Source organism: Phaenicophaeus curvirostris, chromosome 18 (genome assembly GCF_032191515.1).
Source record: "Phaenicophaeus curvirostris isolate KB17595 chromosome 18, BPBGC_Pcur_1.0, whole genome shotgun sequence".
NCBI classification, from domain to species: Eukaryota; Metazoa; Chordata; class Aves; order Cuculiformes; family Cuculidae; genus Phaenicophaeus; species Phaenicophaeus curvirostris.
The window spans coordinates 847,097-866,353 of NC_091409.1; the positions used below are offsets into that span (position 1 = coordinate 847,097).

The window sequence follows — 19,257 nt, forward strand, 5'->3', positions numbered from 1 at the left end:
TAGAAGAATGTTGGTTTAAAAAAGACACTTAAATTTAGGATAGAATATAAATCAGTGGGACTGTGAGGATTTTTTTTATCTTAAGTAATAGCTTAAATACATCATAGGATCATACAGAGCAAATCTAAAACTTTGGAAGGAGATCCAAAGCTATTATCACTCACTGTTCATCAACAGGTGCAGCCCTTTTCTTTCAACAAGATGTGTCAGTGCAGTGCAGTAAAAGCACGTAATAAACTCTCTGAGAGCAGGTGTCAGTCTCCCAGTGAATTTTTAGTGATGCATTGAAACTGAAGCAATGATCTTAGAGTTAAGTTTAACTCAGATGTTCTCCCTGTCTCCTCATAAACATACCGATTAGGTTTGGTAGCCTTGAATTCTAAGTGCGTCAGTTTACCTTATAGTTCTGGCTGTTTAGGTGAAATGTCTCAGCCGTACTGTGTTCTCAGATGGCCTGGGCACCAGACTACCAGACCATAGATTTTTAGAGCACTGCTGCTGCAGGAATATAAATAAATCTAATTACAGAAGCTGAAAAACTCTGGAGTAAGAGTGAGGTTTCAGACTTCTGTAGTATTCAGTAATGTCATATGTAAAAGATTTTATTTTTTTTTTAGTTGCCCACAGAAATTCTGCAGGTGACTTGAATCAGGACTGGATTTTTGTAGCTATGATGCCTGTTGAAGCTGGGCCTTGTATCAAGAAAGTTACTGGATTTACTGAGGGTGGACAGAATCAACTGAGTTTCAGTTCTTCCTTAGTATCTGTGAGAGTGCATGCTGGCCATATCTCTTAATATATAAAGAAATTAGTTGCTTGTTAGACAACAGATTTAAACTACTAAGTGCCTAAAAATGTAATAAGTCAGTCAGCATCAACAGATTTTCTTGAATCTGGTCTTTAATGCAGCGTTAAACCCTCTTTGTTCTTGGATATGAAGCAAAAGCAGTTCTCAAGAGCGAAATAATACAGTGGTGATGATGAAAAGCATCTGCCTTAATGCTCATGAGAGAGACTGTGATTGTGTTACAAGTTTGCTGAAGCACCTTGCAGAATGAATTTCAGCAGACAGGCTGAAACCCCCATGGGAGATGTGTGACATTTGCAAGGAACAAAATGCCTACCTCGAATGTCACTGTTAATTGAGCTGTGGTCATTCAAAACCTGCAAGGCAAAAGGATACTCCAAACTCTGTCTGCTCTACAGTTTTGTCTTTTTCCTGTCAGCCTCAAAGAACCAAAATTAAATTGGTACTGGTGGTCATGTATCAGTAATTTGATGTGCTACCTTTGCATTTTCTCAAGCAGACAGCCTATTATGCATGTATGCTAGATAACCTCGTGCTGAAATATGAGGTTTCTATTAGAACATCGTAGTTTTGCAGTTCTAAGCAAATTTCTTTCAAGGAGAGGTTGCCGAGCTATGTAAGCGAACAGATGTTTCTTATTGTACCAGTACCAGTCACAGATAGAAATGGGCAGGATTTAGAGCAACAAGCAAGAACCTTTTTGAGAGGCAGCCAAATTAAAACTGGCTTTTCTGAATGGAAAAACTGTCAGTGAATCCTGACATTCAGTCTTGCACTTCCTGCAACGCATGACTTCTTGTTGTTGGACAGACATTCCGTGTGAATAAGTGCCTAAGTGACTTCAGCAAATATTAGCGGCATACTTGTCCTTTAGTTCATTCTGAGTTCAGTAACTTAGACTTTGTAGACACGGCTGTGGCTCTGTTATGTGATGTGTTATTTAGTCCTGATATATTCTGCAGATTTCATAAGGCATGCAAGCGTTTCTATACAGACCTTACCCTTTCAAGGAAATGAACTTTTCAAGTGTAGTGCAGGCAAGCAGACAGATCTCTGCTCCAGAGCACAGGCAAAAGTTATAAGCAGTGCCCTCACCTTCATTTAGGTGGAGGTCTTATCACCACTCCTGTTCTCAAAACTCGTGAGGCAACATGATGGTCCAACTTTATTTATCTGTTAATTTTAGCAACTGAAGCAAGGAACGTCTTAAGAGTTTTTGCAAGATAGTTGAATTTCTCTCAACCACCCTTGGGAGCTTTTCTTTTTAACAGTTAGGCAAATACCAGCTTCTTTAGGAAACTGGAAACACCTGGTACCTTCTGAGGGCACCTAATTCCATGTTAGACAAATAACTCCTGCCCATCACCTCAGACTCTCTTCTGAAATACTTCTGAAAATAAGTAGCCGGTTCTCCCTTGCGACTGTTAATGTTAAGAGAGTATTCATGTTCCAGGGCAAAAAGATTGTTTGCTCTATTTTTAGTATGAAATGGGTAAAGGGATTCCTGTATTGGGATCTTTTGACACCACAGAACTCTGATCTGCTCTTTTTGGAGCCTACTGACTGACTTGTAGTTGTCAGCTTCTAAGTAATATTCTGAGGCTTTTGTAGCAGAAGGAACACGTTATTGTTGGTTTAAGGGCGGGGGGAGAAATGCCCCAAACAGTTGCACCCTCAAGACCTGGACATGTTCTTCTTTTCTTGGGTTGTGAGTGGGCCAGATACTGCCAGCATCCTCACAATGTTGGCAGCACATACTATAGCAAAGTTTCAGCACGTCTCTGAAGGAAGAAATAGAGAACTAAGATAAGAGTCATCTTCTCAGTGAGCCACATGTTTCTGTAAAAATTCTCTGATGAGGCCAGAGGTTGTTTGTATTCGCAGCTGACTTCGGCTTTCAGAAAACTTGATTTTCTTTAGGCTCTCAGTAGCTTGTTTGAATGTGCCTTCAGTCAGGCTGCATGTCTTCGATTCTTGCATGTCCTTTTGTACTCATTCCGTGACTTTTCCACGAGAACAGCTTTCATGAGAGCTGTAATATCGTCAAGAAAGGGGTTGGCCAGATGAAAGCTGCCAGAGCATGTCTTTGTACTCACCAGCACAAGTTAACCATAATGCATCCTGTGAGACTGTGGCTTGGAGCTGGTCACAGTGATCTGTTTGTTTCCAGTTCTTCACCCTTCCCTGCAGTTCACTCACGCTTGTACAGAACAGCTTTAGCACTCAGTGAGCTTCCCTTTACCAATCCCAAATCTCTCTGCTTCAGTCTGTCAAAAGTGCTGCTAAAATGCTGGCGAATCCCTTGGAAAACTTAAAAAAAACTTTGGAGAAGTTTGCAGTGCAGCATCTGTACACCCACATGAGCTTGGACGGTAAAACCAGCTCAACTGTAGGAGTGTGGAGACGTGGGTGTCCGGCTGTATGTGGCGGAGTCAGTTGTCACGTGTGACAAGCGGCTGCCTCGGCCAGACTGTCCTGGAGACCTCCCGGTACAGCCGAGCCCTGTGCTCCAGAGCAGCTGGTGCTTTCCTTGTCCAGAGCTGGCCAATGTCAAACCTTGAGGTTTGTCTTAAAACTGCTTAATCCTTCATAGAAAAATATTTCTTAACACTTATTACCTGTGCGTTCCATCAACAGAAAACGAGGCCGGGAAGTGTTGCGCATACTCTTTTAGCCCTTGGCAGAAGTGTTGCAAAGGCATTTTCTCCCATTTCTGTCATTTGCTTTTAAAATTGTGAGGATGTTAACTGACATAAAGATTCGCTCCAGGCATGACTTCTCTGTGCAAATTTAAATCTAGCTAGGTGGCTATGAGAAAGCAGGCAAAATGCTTTATTTTCCCTTGCCTTTCTACCCTGACTTATTTAAATGAAGTCATTATTGCCTTTAATACAATTCAGAGGAAATTTGAGGTGTTCCTAGGGCACGTGGGCTATAACAGTAGGTAACAGTACATGAAAAGCTCAGTGACTGCTGTTGACGATGAGTAGCAATGAGACTGTAAGCTTAAAAATTCTCTCTCAAAATAATCTAATTCACGTGAAGTCAAAGTTTACGCTGGACTTACTGTATTGTATTTAAGATGAGAATAGAAGAATATACTTTAATACTAAGGTAATGGCTCTTAATAGAAAGTAAAAGATACTTTGTTACCAATGAGTAAGGTCAGAAAAGCAGAGTAAAGGAGGTTTAGCACAGCTAGTTCATATATTTAGCTTCCTAGTAAAAATTCAAAAGCTGTGAAGGTAAATTCACACGCTCTTTTTGTGCCTGACATAAGGGGTATTTTGAAGCAAATATTTAACAAAGAAAGTATATTAATAACAAATATCAGATTTCTTCATGAACATCTGAAAATACGGTAATTACAGTGCTGCTTCCTCTGTAAAACAAAATGAAAGCTTCAGATACTGTACAAATTATTAGCTAGAAATAGGTCTCTGTCCTTGTTTAAGCTGCTGCATAAAGAAGAGTGGAAAGTCTTTTTAAACATTTTTAATACTTAATCATTATACACATACTAGACGAGTAAATATCCTTCGGATAAAAGGACAACTGTGTTGGATATTTGAGGTGGTGTGCCAAGTGTTGCTTGGACTTTTGAATTATATATGTATTTCTTTAAATTATGTTCAACTTCATAATCTGACTGCGGATACTTTCTGTCCCAATCGTGCAGATTTAACACTTATCCAGACGTTCACAGTATCCTGAGAAAATGAGAACTTAAAGCTGAGTTTTTAATGTAACTCGGTCTGGGGAAAAGAAAAAGATAGCTTTGCAATTCCCTGTCTCCACCTAACTTTCTACAAAAGAACTGCACGAATGTTGTTTCTGTTAGAGACAACATTGAGCCTTGCAGTAACCATTACACAACAGTTGAAATTTCATTTCCTTCTGAAATACAACTGTTATTGCTGGCTTGGAGTAATTAAAGCATCTAACACCACGTATTATTATGCAACAGACCACAAGACCATATGAATAGGTGTTTAAATGTGATATGGGATATATATCTATATACTTATATACTGGAGAATGTCTTTAAAATGCTATATTGTCAATTGGTTTCAAGTGTATGATGTATTTTCTTTATGGTATCTTTAGAATCCATATCAGTATTAAATACAGAAATGGATATGGAGCTTCAGGTATATTGTTTTTTATTTCTAATTTGGTTTTGCTGAGATGTTGTAGCTGTGATTCTCCCCTCCAAGTACAGAGGCTTTTGTGTTGCCGTGTATTTGGTTGGTAAATGTGGGCTGGGTGCCATGGTTTTCTCTGAACAATGGCAGAAATTACTGACCTGCAATTTATTGATGCCATAGGGTTTAAATGCCACCTTGTAACTTAAAATGTATTTTTTCCTATTAAGAAAGATAAAATATTTCTAAAACAAAAGATTCTTGCAGTATCTTTTTCTGACAGAATGGACTGACCTCTTCTAGCCCGACTGGGGAATGTTTAACATCATCCTGTTGTTTTGCTAGCGTTGATTTGTTATAAAAAGCAGTCGTATTGCTTTAAGAAATCAACAGGTTAGGAAAAATGTTCTCTTTAAAATACTTAAAAAAAATTAATGATGGCATTTACTTAAATCTCATAGGGCGTTTTGATGGCTACAGCAACCCAGGAAGGGAACTTTGCCCTGGCTCAGGAGTGAAGTGGACCCTGCACACTGTGCTAAAGTAGTTCCCACTCTTCTCTCAAGAGCTGCGGTGTCTGGAGCAGCGTAACAGTGCTTAAAGGCTCAGTTTGTACGACAGATCTAAAATGATGAGGAATCGTAGACCAGTATAATGCTGGCATGCTGAAATTTTTCCATCTCAATGCAAAATCCCCCCGTACCTTGGTTTTAGACTTCAATAATGCACATGGATTCACTCCAGGTGAATTTCAAGAGTCCAGCAAAACCATGGAGCTGGTGGTGAGGGCAGCGATTCCTGGGGGACCTTTGGGTATGGGGGCTGAGGAAAGCCACGTGCAGGCACCGAGCAGATGCTCGCGTCCCTTTTACAGACATGCTTCCGCTCTGAATGGATCAGAAGATGGAATTTGGGTGTTCCCGTCTGGGTGAAACAGCGTCAACTGGGAGTATCATAGAATAGTCTGGGTTGGAAGGGACGTTAAGGATCATCCAGTCCCAACCCCCCTGCCCTGGGCAGGGACACCTCCCACTGGATCAGGGGCTCCAAGGCCCATCCAGCCCGGCCTTGAGCCCCTCCAGGGATGGGGCAGCCACAGCTCCCCTGAGCAACCTGGGCCAAGGCCTCCCCACCCTCATCGTGAAGAAATTTTTCCTTATGTCTAGTCTAAATCCGCCCCTCTCCAGTTTACAGCCATTGCCCCTTGTCCAATCACTACGAGCCTTTGTGAACAGACCTTCCCCAGTTTTCTTGTAGCCCCTTCAGGCACTGGAAGGTTGCTATAACATCTCTTCAGAGCCTTCTCCAGGATGAACAAGCCCAACTCTTTCTACCTGTCCTTGTAGGGGAGGTGCTCCAGCCCTCGGATCATCTTTGTAGCCTCCTCTGTACCCGTTCCACCAGTTCCATTTCCTTCCTTTGTTGAGGATTCCAGAACTGGACACAATACTCCAGACGAGGCCTCACAAGAGGGGGGCAGAACGCCCTCCCTCGCCCTGCCGGCCACGCTGCTCTGGATGCAGCCCAGGACACGGTTGGTTTCTGGGCCGCGAGCGCGCGTTGCCGGCTCGTGTCGAGCTTCTCCTCAACCAGCACCGAGCCCCTCCCCGCAGGGCAGCTCTCAGTCACAGCACCTCTGTCACGTACTGAAATCGGGGATTGATCCGACCCAGGCCTAGGCCCTGGGCCTAGCTGAACCTCACGAGGCTCTCTCAGGCCCGCTTTCCAGCCTGTGCTGGAGAAGAAAATGTTAACAGAAGCGAAGCCCGGAGCGGGGAGGCTGAGCCGGGAGACGCCCCGCCGACGCCGACGCCGCCATCTTGGCGAGTGCCGCGCGGGGCACGCCGGGAGCTGTAGTCCCCCCGCTGCGGGGCGGCCGCGGCGCTGCCGCAGGGCACGCCGGGAGTTGTAGTCATCGGAGGGGGCGCGCTCTCCGCGCTCCCGTTGGCTGAGCGCGCGCGGGGGGGCGGTGCCCGCCGGGGGCTCGGGCGCTGCCGATTGGCTGCGCGCCCGCCCCGCCTCGCGGCGCGGTGACGTCACTTCCTCCCCGGCCGGAGCTGGCCCCGCTCATTCTCTTTAGTGTTTGCCCTGTGCCCGCCGCCTCCCTCCGCCGCCGCGGCGCCCCCGGCCCATGGACTGAGCCGCCCGCTGGCCCGCACCGCCCGCCGGCCCGGGAGCCGCAGCCCAGGTGAGGGGGGCGGCGGCGGCGGGGCCTGCCGGGGCTGTGGGGAGGGGGCGGCCCCGCGCCGGCCTGGCCCGCACCCCCCCGCGACGCTCCGCCCCCCCCTCCCAGCCCCCGGGGTGCGGGGGGGGTGGCGGGGGGCAGCCCGGTCCCCGCCGCCCGGAGCGGGGAGGAGGAGGAGGGGCAGCCTTGTCCCCGCTCCAGCTGGGAATGGGACAGGGGTGGCTCCCGAGCCCCTGGGGAACAGGGTTGGTGGCAGCGCAGCTGGCGTCGGCTCTCCCAGCCCCTTGGAGAAAGAGGCTGCGGCCATCCCGCTTCTCCAGGTCGAGGGTGACAACGGTCACAAGATTCTGCAGAGCCTGAGGGGCAGCAGAACTGGCGGCACTGAGCCCCGCTTGCCTGACTGTTCCGATAAAAGATGCGGAGACAGTGACAGCAGCAGGAGATCCCCCCCTCAACTTCTGGTACGGGTTACAGTGCAAACACCCGGACAGCTGGCAGGGGCAGCGTTAGTTTTCTTTCTAAACGCGGGCATCACCGCATGTTCTCCTCATTGCTCACTGATTTCCAGCCATCCCAGCACCAGGCTCACTTTTTGCTGGTTTTGATCATCGCGGTAGCTTTTTCAGGAGATGCAACAGCAACAAGTTAAATCTTTGCTCTGCTTCCCTCTGTTCTAGAGGTTACACGGAGTTTGATTGTTTAGGTTGCCCATCTAGGTGATACTGTAGCTGATCATGTTGACAGCCCCTTTTTCTCATTTAATCATCTGTTAGGTGTTTTTGTCATTGCTTTCCTGGTAGGTTTAGGCAAACCTGGGAGGAGAATCATTTGGAATGTAAATGAGGCCTAGATGTGTACATAGCAGTGAAATAAAATGCCTGAATGAGGCTCTTTGTCTGCTTTTGGAATAGTACATTTATAAAATCTTTCTTGTAACTGGAACGTGCAACTGGGCTATGTAGTTCCCTTGCTCAAGCTGGCAGAAATACATGTTTTTAAACTAAAATTGAATATCAAACTTGAGTTTTAATGATGTAGCTAGAGCTATGATGTAATAAAGTGATCTCTGATTTGTCTGTCGATCATCTCATATGCAACAAACTTGTACGTTCAGAGAGGTTCACTGGATGTTTGTCACATCTCAATGAAAATTTGAAGAGCCAATGGCTTGAGTTTTTTTACTATATTTTCTGTTTTCTGATGTTGCACTAGAATCTCATTTCAAAACTCTCCTTACAGGGTGTATGCAAGATGCACTTATATTCTTATTTTTATTTGAATCAGTCTGTCTTTATTTGAAATTTTTCATAACAGTTATCATTACTCATTTGTTCCCTATCAATACCAGTCACTATTAGGTATTTTGCAGCAAAATTACTGTAGCAGTAGGTTGAAGTAAATTAGGGGTGTTGTAGCTGTACAAAGTCACAACTGCCCTGTGCCTTTCAGATCTTCCTGAAGAACAGCAACTTTATTCTGAAAATGTATGAACTTTCAAAAAACTTTTTCTCAATTGCTTTGCCTCGGATCTGTGCCAGGGAGCTGATTGTTTTTGTAGAGTTATTGAAAGTGCAGTTGGAACAATAGAAGAGATCTGTGCCCTGATTACCACGCTAACTGCAGTGCCTGTCAGTGAGCTTTTTTGACCTGTTCTAGTGCAGGAAAAAAAATTCATTAAATATTTTGCCATGGTACTAATTAGCGAAAAGGAAACGTTTAAACATTTATTTGTGATTGACTTGTCACTTTCTGGTTTGTTATTTTGCATTATATTTGCAACTGACTGGTTGAGGTGCACCTCTGCCTGTTCCATCTTTTCCTTCAGATTTCACTTTCAAATTTTAGCTTTTCATCACCTGCTCTTCATTAATCTTAGCTCCTGAACTAATTTGCTTAATTAGCATTTCTAGCCTTGAAAATGCATCTCGCCAGTACTCAAAAAGAGCATCACCTTTTTCTGCAGTGAATGTTGCCTTTGAGATGTACCTTGTCTTGCCCAAGTATGATAGAAAAAGGTTTATCTAAGAAGAAATCATAGTTCAGTGAGGGGTTTGCATTTCATATAAGTAGCCTTAAGTCTGTAAAATGTGTAGTCTTCTTTAAAACCTGGATTGGTAGTGAATATTTATTTAGACTTTCTGGTTATAAATAGACAGATGTTCTTAAACATTCTTGTAGCAGTCACACACTTCCGAATGTTATACTGTGTGTTACAAAACTACCCCAGATGCGGGGTTTTCAAAGGTGCGTCAGGAAGCGACACATCCCACAAACCTCCTAGGATTTGTGGAAATTTGTTCTTCTCTTCACGCTCCAAAATGGTGGAGTGGGGGACGAAAGGGAGTCAGCCTCTGCGTTACGTAAAACCCCTTCAGAAAAAGGGAGGAGAGAGGGACTCTTTCTAGCCTGTATTTTGTCTGTGTAGTAACTGCACTGTAATATTGTCCAGTCTGAGAATGTTGTTGTTGAACAGGGGGACAGGGGGTTGGAACTGGATGATCTCTAAGGTCCTTTCCAACCCAAACTGTTCTATGATTCTCTGTCGGGGGCCCTTGGCCTCCCCTGTTGGACAGCCCAGCACATTGTCCTGCGTGACAGAGCCGCGTTACTGCCACGCTGCACTTCGAGATGGAGGAGGGCTGGTTGGCGTTGAGTGGCAATGGAGCTACGGGTGTGTAAAAACTCAGGTGATGGAGGGATTAGTGAGTAAATATGTATTCCATAGCTTGCTAAGGTGATTCAGTTCTGCCTTGCCTGCACCTTGCCTACATCCTTTTGGAGGGATGGGGTGAAGTAGGGTAAATGAACTTGCCTGCTTTGAAAACAGAGTTAGTGTTGATAAGGAGTAACTAATCTTCCTTGCTCTTTGGCAGAAGGGTCAGTAACTGCGCAGATGCACTGAGTTATGAAGCATCCGCTTTTCATAATTAATGCTTACTTTAAAGCCTAGTTTCCTGTAATGAAAACTTTTTCTTGGATATTGTGTATGACATTATTTTTAGTAGGTACGTCAAGAAGTCCTTGTGATTTGAATCTTGATTTTTTTTGTCTGCTATCTGTTTAGTTTCTCATTTTCATCTCTTCTTGTTCCATACAAAGCGCTCCCTGCCTGGTGCTGGGGGGTCATGAATGAACGCAGAGGACGTTTTAGTGGCACGCACATGCAAGTTTGTAACGTCTGGCCCTCTGAATGTGTGCATCCTAAGGAACAGGGCACCTTTCCATCTTCTGATCCTGACAATGAATAAAACGTATTTCATTGAGGATTTAGTCTCTCTCATATTCCAAGTGGTTTAGCAGAGTTCAGAGTGAGTCTGCACCAGGACCCGTGGGATCCCCCATTTTGCCTAACCTGTTGTTTAACAACAAAGCTGTTGTCTGCCTCTGATAAGAGATGGAAACGTGCCTTTACAGTCAAGCACACAAAAGTATGTTCCCAGTCATGGGGATCCGGCTGGAAGGACTCGAGGGAGTGGAGAAGTCCATCCCTCTGTGGTGTCGGGTATCCCTGCCTCAGTTTGAGAGGGTGTTTATCAATTACTGAAAGTTTGCCAATGCTGAAGTTGCCTCTGTCACCCACAGCAGTATAGTTCATTGCCACCATTACTGTGAAAGTGTTTTCTTGATGCACTTTTAAGCCTCTTGCCTCTGGTTCTGTCACTTTAAGCATGAAGAACAGATTATTCTTTTTCCACTCCCAAAACCTTTTATGTATTTGCAGACTCCTGGTTGTCAGGCTTCAGCCAGCCCTCTCTTTTCCAGCATATACAAGCTCAAATCCTTTAGTGTTTTTCTTACAAGTTGTATTTTTCTCAAGCTGAGTGTTTTGTGCTTTTCAAACTTTGGTTTTGCAAACTGGGTCCAGATCTGCCTTGAAGCCTGGTGTCCCTCTGTGGGTGTGATGCACCGGCTGAGGGCTTGGTGACAGAGTGCAGAGTAGAGGACTACTACAGGTTCCTCTCCGTCTGTTTTCTGATTTCTACGTGTCTGTATGATGATGGCTTTTTCTAAAAGAGCCTGTCAGCGTTGCCTTCTGTTCTGTAGTGATGTTCTGTTGGTTGTAACTCTTCTCCCGCTCTCCTGGTGCCATTTGGTGGGTTTTCTGCCGTGTGTTTGATCCACAGATGGTGCCTGCTCAGCACCTCGCACCTGCAGAGCTCAAGTGATGGCTTTTGGAGTCTGGTCAGACCACCAGAGATGGCTGGAGACCATTCAGTTATCTTTATACAGCTAGGTTTTGGTCAAACCTGGGAGTATAATCCATTTCCTTGTTTGCCTTGTGCTTAATTAAGCCTCCAGAAAAACTTCCTGAAGAAAAGTTGAAGGGATAGGCCTGTAATCCTCTTGTCTCCCTTCTGTACTCTCTGGTTAAAAAAACAAGCATGGTATGCCTATTTCAGGCTGTGTCCTCATCTGTTCTGCAGGACTCCTCTAACATAACTGGTTCTAGCTTTGAGGTTCGTTGTAGGACTTTGAAATGTATGAAGTAAATTCAAGAGGTTGTTTATCTCTGTCCCCTTCTAATCTTAATCAGGATCGAGATCTCACCCATTTTGTTGCTGGTAGTAGTGTCGCTAGCATCCGTGCGCAGTTGGCTTTAGTCATGGAAAAGAAGGATTAAACACTTTGTGCTATATTTGTAAGCAGAAGAAAATACATTTTGATTTCCATTGAGCAGTCCATGCAGTGAGGGGTTTCATATTCGGTACTGAAATGGTTTTATTCTAAAATAGCTATAGTTAGGTTGATTTGGTTATGTACTTATTTGTGAGTGAAGTCATCAGACTGGAAACGTAGCCAAAAGGTAAAATTTATATCAGATTTTTGCAATTTCTGGCTGCCAGAGTTTCTCAGGTTAGTGGCTTGCGTTTGGTTTGGCTTTGTGAAATAAAGTCTGGGTCTAATTTCAGTAGCTGATTGCTAGGGCTGTTAAGATGAAGGTGAACTTCTGCGGAGCTGGAAGCCTTACTGGGAAGGAAAATTTGCAAGTGCCTTACAGTCCTGTAAAGAGCTTTATCGTGAGATTGCACTGTTTATGTAAGAAACATCACTTGGGTTTGGGGAAAGGGCAAGGAAAAGAAGATTCTTGGGGCAGGTTGGAATTTCTGCTTGGAAAAATATTGCTCCCTCAAGCAGTCTATCAGGGATATTTAATGGCCGTGGAAATTCTTGCCATCCACATGGGTGAGGCAAACTCAATACAGTGGTGAGATGTTTGCTGCAGAAGATCTGTCTGTAGCTTTAGGAAGCAAAACGCTAACTCTCTGTTTTTCCTTTTAGGCATCCTCCATCATAAATATCCTATTCAGAACTAAATCCAAATCTTCACTCTCTGGATCTCCTAAAGGTACAGGAAACTTACTTAAAACATTTCTTACCTTTTATTTGCCTCGTATTAAAGAAACCACAAGTTGTGGTAAAACATGGTTATCCACAGGAAGAGTCTGTTGTTTGTTTGATCCTCTGGCTTGTATCTGCAATGCTTCTGAGAATTACAACATAAAAAAGCCTCAAGAGAACTTTTATCTGAAAATACTACATTCTTTCTTTTTATAGGAAGATTTTGATTTATTTTTGGCTGAGGGGACTGAGACCACATTCACATCTTTGTGCATTTCTTTGCCTGCTTTTTGGTTCCTTAGTGATTTCTAGAGTTTGCACTTTAATGTATTCAAAATTTCTGGGATTATTCCAGGCATTGACACGCAAAAAGAAAACAAATCTAGAAACTGGAGTAGGGAACAGTGCTCTGACATCTGAAAATCCATATCTCTAAGCTTGTTACTGTCTGTAGATCACTGAATTGTTTGATGGCAGCTGTTACCATCACAAGGACGATATTCTAGCACAACACTGTCTCAATAATATTTAAAATGTTAGTGTCTGAGCTAGCAAGAAGTAAGTGCAGTAGAGTGGGAAAGGAGCAAGATGTGATTAGCTGCTGGTTAAGGTGGTCTGGGCAAAGCACTTGTACTTTTGCCTGAATTTTGATGATTGTAAGTGACTGCAGGACCTAGCAATGCCTCGACTATTGTATACAGGTCACTTATTTGTGTGAGCATTGGCCTTGAAAGGTTTGAAGTAGGTAGCCCCTGGTTACGTGGTAAAAGCACTTAAATATTGGCATCTCTGTTTCTCTCTCCACTGAAACGGCTTTTGTAAGCTGTTAGTCTCAACTTTCTAGATTATGGTCCTTTTTCTTGGATAGTTAAGATTTTGTAAGCTTGTTATAGTGTAGAGGACATATTACTTTGTAAAAGCACCGTCAACGCTTTTATAATCTCCAAATAACCTGTAATTAAATGTGCAGTGGTGAACAGTGAGTTCTTACACCCTAGTGAAACACTTCACACAAATCAACTGCAGTATTGTAAACTTCACAGGCAGCTGAATACCTACAAACAACATTCCAGTTTGTTTTGTCAGACCGTTCTTTCCAGTTGCTTGTCAAAGCCTGAGCTAAATGGTTTTACAAAGGAAATGTGTATTTGTATAGATAAACCTATAAGGTATAATCTCGTAAGTTACTACCTAGTGTTTAAAATAGTCAGAAATTGGTAAAGTGGGATTCTCAGCAATTCACGAGATGTTTTTAATGCCTGCTTTGCTTTGGTTCTGCCTGAATTCAATCTAATGAGCTCTGAAATAGTTCTGAATTGGTGATACCCTGAATCTACACCCTCTAAGTTTTGATGTGAGTGTAAAAACATGTGAAATTGGTGTCTTGGTGAAGCAGAGAGCAACATCATGATGTAGTGAATTATGTAGAAATGATGTAGCAGTTTGTGTAGAAACAAGCGTTTTATAGTCACTTAGGTTAAAAATGATACGTTCATGGGAGAAGTTTTATTGTCATTGCAATTCAGTTCCCTCCCTGATAATAAATTTCAGCTCAGCCGTGGTGAAGGACTGGCTTGCTTGGGTACACAGCTCCTTGAATGCTTGGGGATAAACCTTGAACACAGGGTTCTACAGGGTTCAGATTTCTGTTTCAAGTACAGATATAGCTTATTGATTCCTTACAATTCCTTTTTGGGTCGGCATGGCATTGTGGCATTGTAGCTGTTCTTTCCTCTGCCTTTAGAAACAGTTGTGGAAAGGAACTCTGCACAATCCTGTTGAGTACATCTTTTCTTTCTTGCTAAATGGATGGCTCCAGAGGCCAGGGTATTTATATGGTAATTTTCATCATCAAATCATGGCTACACTTACCAATGCAAAGCATTTTGCAGATAAAAATGGGTGGGATTGTTACTATCTTACAGACTCCTAGAGTGAGCTCTGCTTAAACTCTCAATACTTGGTTTCTTGTGAGGTGTGAAGTCTTGCAGATCCCCAGAAGGTACATAAAAGCTCTTCCAGTTTGGGGAAAGACTAGGGGAAGGGCACGTGTTGAATTCCAGCGAGGTGTGCTTCAAATGCCTTCTGAGGTCCTTGCTTAGTCTGTTTGGATGTGACAGAGCAGCCGGGCTGCTGAAGAAGTTGGGCAGTGGGTCTGTGCTGAGAATAAGCAGGTTATGGGCCGGGGGGTGCTGGGAGTGTCTGCAGCTTTTTTTTTTTTTTTTTTTTTGGTATGGTTGTGGAATGTGAACAGCTGAAGTCTATTTGGAATTGGATCGGTTTCCAAAACCTTCTTGTTTCAAGCACTAAGATGTGACCTCAAGTCTTCACATGTCCTGAATATTATTCCAAGCAGAGGTGTTTGAAGAAAAGCTTTTTTGAACTGAACGCTGATGGCTGTAACTCCTGCTGGAGAGACTGCGAGGTAGAGAGCAGTCTGAGCTGTACCAGTGTGAGGTTCTCTAGGACTCTGCAGTAAATATAGAAAGTGAACTAATAATATCCATGTCAGGGACTTCCCTTCTTGGGAAAAAGAAATACTAGGGATCAGTATAGTGTTCGCTGCATTGTATGTCTAGAAAACCAATTAAAAATATGTATTTTGGAGCCAAAATTCCATGTTCCCTAAAACCAGGTGATGGCAAATAGATGAAGGATGGTGCCTTGGTCTGAAAGCAAAGTGCTTGTAGGCAGAGTTTTCTGAGAAGAACTTGAGACTTCCTTTCCAGCGTGGTCTGACAGATCCTGATGCTGTTGCCATCAAAGTGTAAAATTCTGATGTCATCTGCTCAAAACATGTGGATTAGAAAAACTGTCTTCAGTTACATTGAAGGGCATTGTACTTCAGCAGGAAAGGTGAATTAACCTTTTTTTATTGCACTGCAAGACTTTATAGTCTTTTTCAGGCAATTATTATTGTTGTATTATGTTTGAACATTTCCACTGTTTCTAGAGATGCTCCTGGGAATGATACTCAGTGATTATAAAGTTATTACCCTGGAGTCTTATTCTACATACTTTTCATCTTTGTCTTAGAACTTCACGGAGCTCCTTTAGCTAAATGCCTTCATACCCTTTGCACAGTTAGAATGCCCCCAGTGTGTAACTTTTGCAAATTTAGTAGTCAAACATAGGGTATGTTTTGAGTATAATCTACATGCAGGTCTTCTGAACTAATTTTGCTCTCTAGTAAAAAAAAAAAGAATAAATATTTATGATTTTTTTTCAAAGTGAAATATTCTAGATGATAGATTAGTTGGTGTATCTGTTGTGTCCCAGTAGCTTCTTTTCTCTCCTCTTATTTAATTAATAAATAAAGCTTTTTGTATCCATGAGTTTGTATACGGAGATTCTTCTCTTAAGTTTGTTTTGTCAGTAAGTACCTAAAAACTTCACTCTGACTCAGTGCTGCTGCTCTTGCATTTGGAAGTCCATTCACAGGTTCAGAATTTCAAGCTTACAGAACGCTACTGGAGTTGTGTTGCTACTAATAGCTCCCTGCTGGTATCTGAAGCTGGGATTTCTCTTCTCCCCTTTATATATGAATTATGAAAGAGTAAACCTTTTGCTGTCCTGATCAGATCTGTAGGTAACCAATTTATGCGTATATGCCTTTGTGTGTAAAATGTATTAATTTGGCTCTAAAATTCGTTTTTAATGAATAAATTGGTCTGTGGGTCGTAAGTGGATATGGGCAGCTGAGCTCTGGCAGCAGTGATAGCCTTCGAACCAGCAACCTGTTAGTGTATATTTAGGTTTGACTGCCTGAGCAGGAAGATAGTGTTGCATCCATGTGTAAGAGAGCTGTAATACTAATTTGTGGGTGGAGGGTAGATCTGTCCCAGCACTCCGCATTGGCTGGTGCAAGTTCATCACTTGGAGGTATTTGTTCCGAAATGAACGTGGATGCCCACGAGCATTTCCAACACTTGTTTACAGGCCAAATAAGTCAAAGTTGGTGCTTGAACTTTGGCTGGGACACCTTCTGACCTAATTAAAAGTAGCCTTCAAAGCGCATGTGGCTCATAAACTTTATGAACTCTTAGGCCCTCCTTTTTCCCAGCCATGGCTCCTTCTGCTGGACACCCGTTGTGTTCCCCTCACAAATGGCAAGGCGTTCTTCTGGGTGATCCTGGGGGGGAAAGTATGTGGTTGTAATAAAGGGTGCATGCTCTAAATAGTTGTTTTGTGAAGGCTGCATTTATTGCTTGCCCTTCCACGTTATGATGTTAACGTCAGATGGTAGAATGCACGAAATGTAATCTGTTCATGAAAGCTGCTCTTTGTGCAGCGTGTAAGCAGTGGCTGTCAGTTCAAGTAACTGGATTTGCTTTGTAAAGTGGGTTCAGTGATGGGGAAAACAGATGGGTAGTTGATCTTAAATGAGCAAGCATAAATAAAGCTGCTATGCTACTTCTCTTTTATAAATGACAGAAATGGGAAACTTAAATGATAGGGCGTAAACATTGAAATGTACTGTTAAAACTGGATATGTAGGTGACTTGTTGCATACAAAATGGAAACAGTGGATTCTTGATTTAACACTTTTTCCCCTTTTTGCTAATGGAGAAATAATTGCAATAGACTGTTGGTTAAAATATGCTGAATATTTGGTATAATTTTTTTTTCATCTTTACATTTTAGGTCAACAGTTTGGCTTCATCGCACTGAGTTTGCCTGCATTCAAAGCTGTTTACCTACAGTAACTTGCTCTGGTTGGAAGTGAATATGTCTCAAGTTCAGATTCAGAATCCTTCTGCTGCCCTTGCAGGGAGCCAAATACTGAATAAAAACCCATCTCTGTCACAGCCTTTGAGTATTCCTTCTACTACCAGTTCTTTGCCCTCTGAAAATGCAGGTAGACCTATCCAAAACTCTGCTTTACCCTCTGCATCAGTTACATCCACCAATGCAGCTGCAGGTACGGTTGAGTATCAATAAATGTACACATTCTTAGTGGTCGCAGTTTGGCATGATACATTCATGATGTCTTGCCCCTATAAATACTTTAAAAGTAGTATTTATCAAACTACTGCTGTAGTACCGCTTTCTCTCTATTGAACAAAATCTATTTGAGGCAGATAGAAGCATACTTTTCCACGAAGTTCTGATAAATAATTAAAATGTTTGTAATAGCAGAGAATATTTAAAAGTGTACAGCATTGAATTATTAAAACATTGCTGTTCATCTTTGCTGCAAGCAGCTTGTTTTAAATATAAAAAATGTTTGAAATAGTTTTAGTTCTATTATCTTCTTTTATGACCAGTTCAATGATAAATATATTGTGCTAATAAAACATAATAGAGCAAATGAAAGGTAAGTAATAAAAAATAGATAATTGGGGAAAATGGGAGAAGAAAAAACAAAGTGTAACTGACTTTTGAAATCATTCAAATCAATGATGAATACTCAGAAGATTTGCTCCTTGAAACATTGTACATAAGATGCAAGCCAAATGCAGGAGTCTCCTAACTTCATACTTCTGGCTTACATTAAAAAATTAAATTTGATGAATTTCCTTTAGGCATGTGCAGTGCTTGGAAGTCCCAAAGTTCAGGAGGTTCTTGTCAGTTTGGCTAATGAGCAGAGCTGTCTGTTCTGGGAAATCTTTTCTGAGAAGTGTTTTGTTGCAGACAGCCAAATGCTAAGCCAATGGGATGATTATTTTTTATTTTTTTTTTAAATTAGAGATTGTAGTAGAGCTCATAGCTACCTGTTCAATTATCTGGTTTAATGCAATCTTTCAGCTCCTTCAAACATGGCAAACCCCAAAGAGAAAACCCCTATGTGTCTTGTGAATGAGTTAGCCCGTTTCAACAAGATTCAGCCTGAGTATAAGCTTCTGAGTGAGCAAGGTCCAGCTCATTCTAAGGTAAATATTCATATATGTTTCTTACTGCCGCTGTTCATGCTTCCTTCATTTCTTAAGTGGAAAGACAGAGCATCTGCTTTCGGTGCAAGATAATGCAGAATAATAGAGAGGAGCATGAAGCTGACCAAAGTACCAATGGTAGGGCAGTGCGCAGCTGTTATGTGTGATGGAATTGATTTTCTGAAGTATGTAAAGGTTGAACTTCCCTGTTCCACAAAACTATGTAGCTTTTTTGAAGAGTTATTTGTCTTAGCTCTGTTATGAGTTGCTTGGCTTTGACTTTCATTTAATCAAGCTAGGTTTATACCTTGCAGTCTTTGCTAAAAAATTTTGTTAAATACGGATGATCTTTCTACAGTCACATCCTAGTAGCACGTTAAGCTTTTCTTCTATATCTTGCACATTCTGCAATTTTTCTGTGTTCTTCCTGTGGTGTGTTTTAATATTTTGAGGTTAATCCCACCAAATTTAAAAGATGAAAATAGTTTCTTAGTCCAAATTATCCCATGAGTTGTAAGAAGATTATGACGATCTACATAAGGAGTTGTAGTGCTTTTCTGTCTCTGTGGTTGGTGATGTACAAATCTGTATTTGTTCATATGCCCAGAATAAGTTTTATTACTTAGAATTGTTCTCACTTTTGCACATCATAACTGGATGTTGCTTTGCTGTTGCTCTGTTTTAGTTGTAAATAAAATGAACTTTTCTATCCTAATTGGCCAGTATGTGGAAAACGAGGATCTTGGTTTGTGTTCTTCAGTGCCTGAAGTACAGCATGATTGAACAGCACTGAACATTATCTGTTCTGGAGCAGTTCCTTCAGCAAAACAGTCTTTAGTTCTTCACAGTGGGAGTATAGGAATGCCTAGGGCAGACCAGCACATGGTGTGCATCCCATAGCATGGC

General features: G+C 42.4%; 1 protein-coding gene across 6 annotated transcripts in view; it reads left to right on the forward strand.

Moving 5' to 3' along the window:
* The first annotated feature begins 6,988 nt into the window (after nucleotides 1-6,988).
* The window catches only part of STAU1 (staufen double-stranded RNA binding protein 1), a 30,259-nt gene continuing 17,990 nt past the window's right edge, over nucleotides 6,989-19,257 (forward strand). For 5 of the 6 annotated variants that reach the window (XM_069872022.1, XM_069872025.1, XM_069872024.1 and 2 more), the window contains exons 1-4: nucleotides 6,989-7,141; nucleotides 12,419-12,485; nucleotides 17,123-17,399; nucleotides 18,227-18,351. In XM_069872022.1, coding sequence (XP_069728123.1) covers nucleotides 17,207-17,399; nucleotides 18,227-18,351 — 318 coding nt within the window. In that variant the 5' untranslated portion in view covers nucleotides 6,989-7,141; nucleotides 12,419-12,485; nucleotides 17,123-17,206. The remainder of the gene's footprint in view (nucleotides 7,142-12,418; nucleotides 12,486-17,122; nucleotides 17,400-18,226; nucleotides 18,352-19,257) is intronic. The other variant, XM_069872023.1, reaches the window with a different exon arrangement.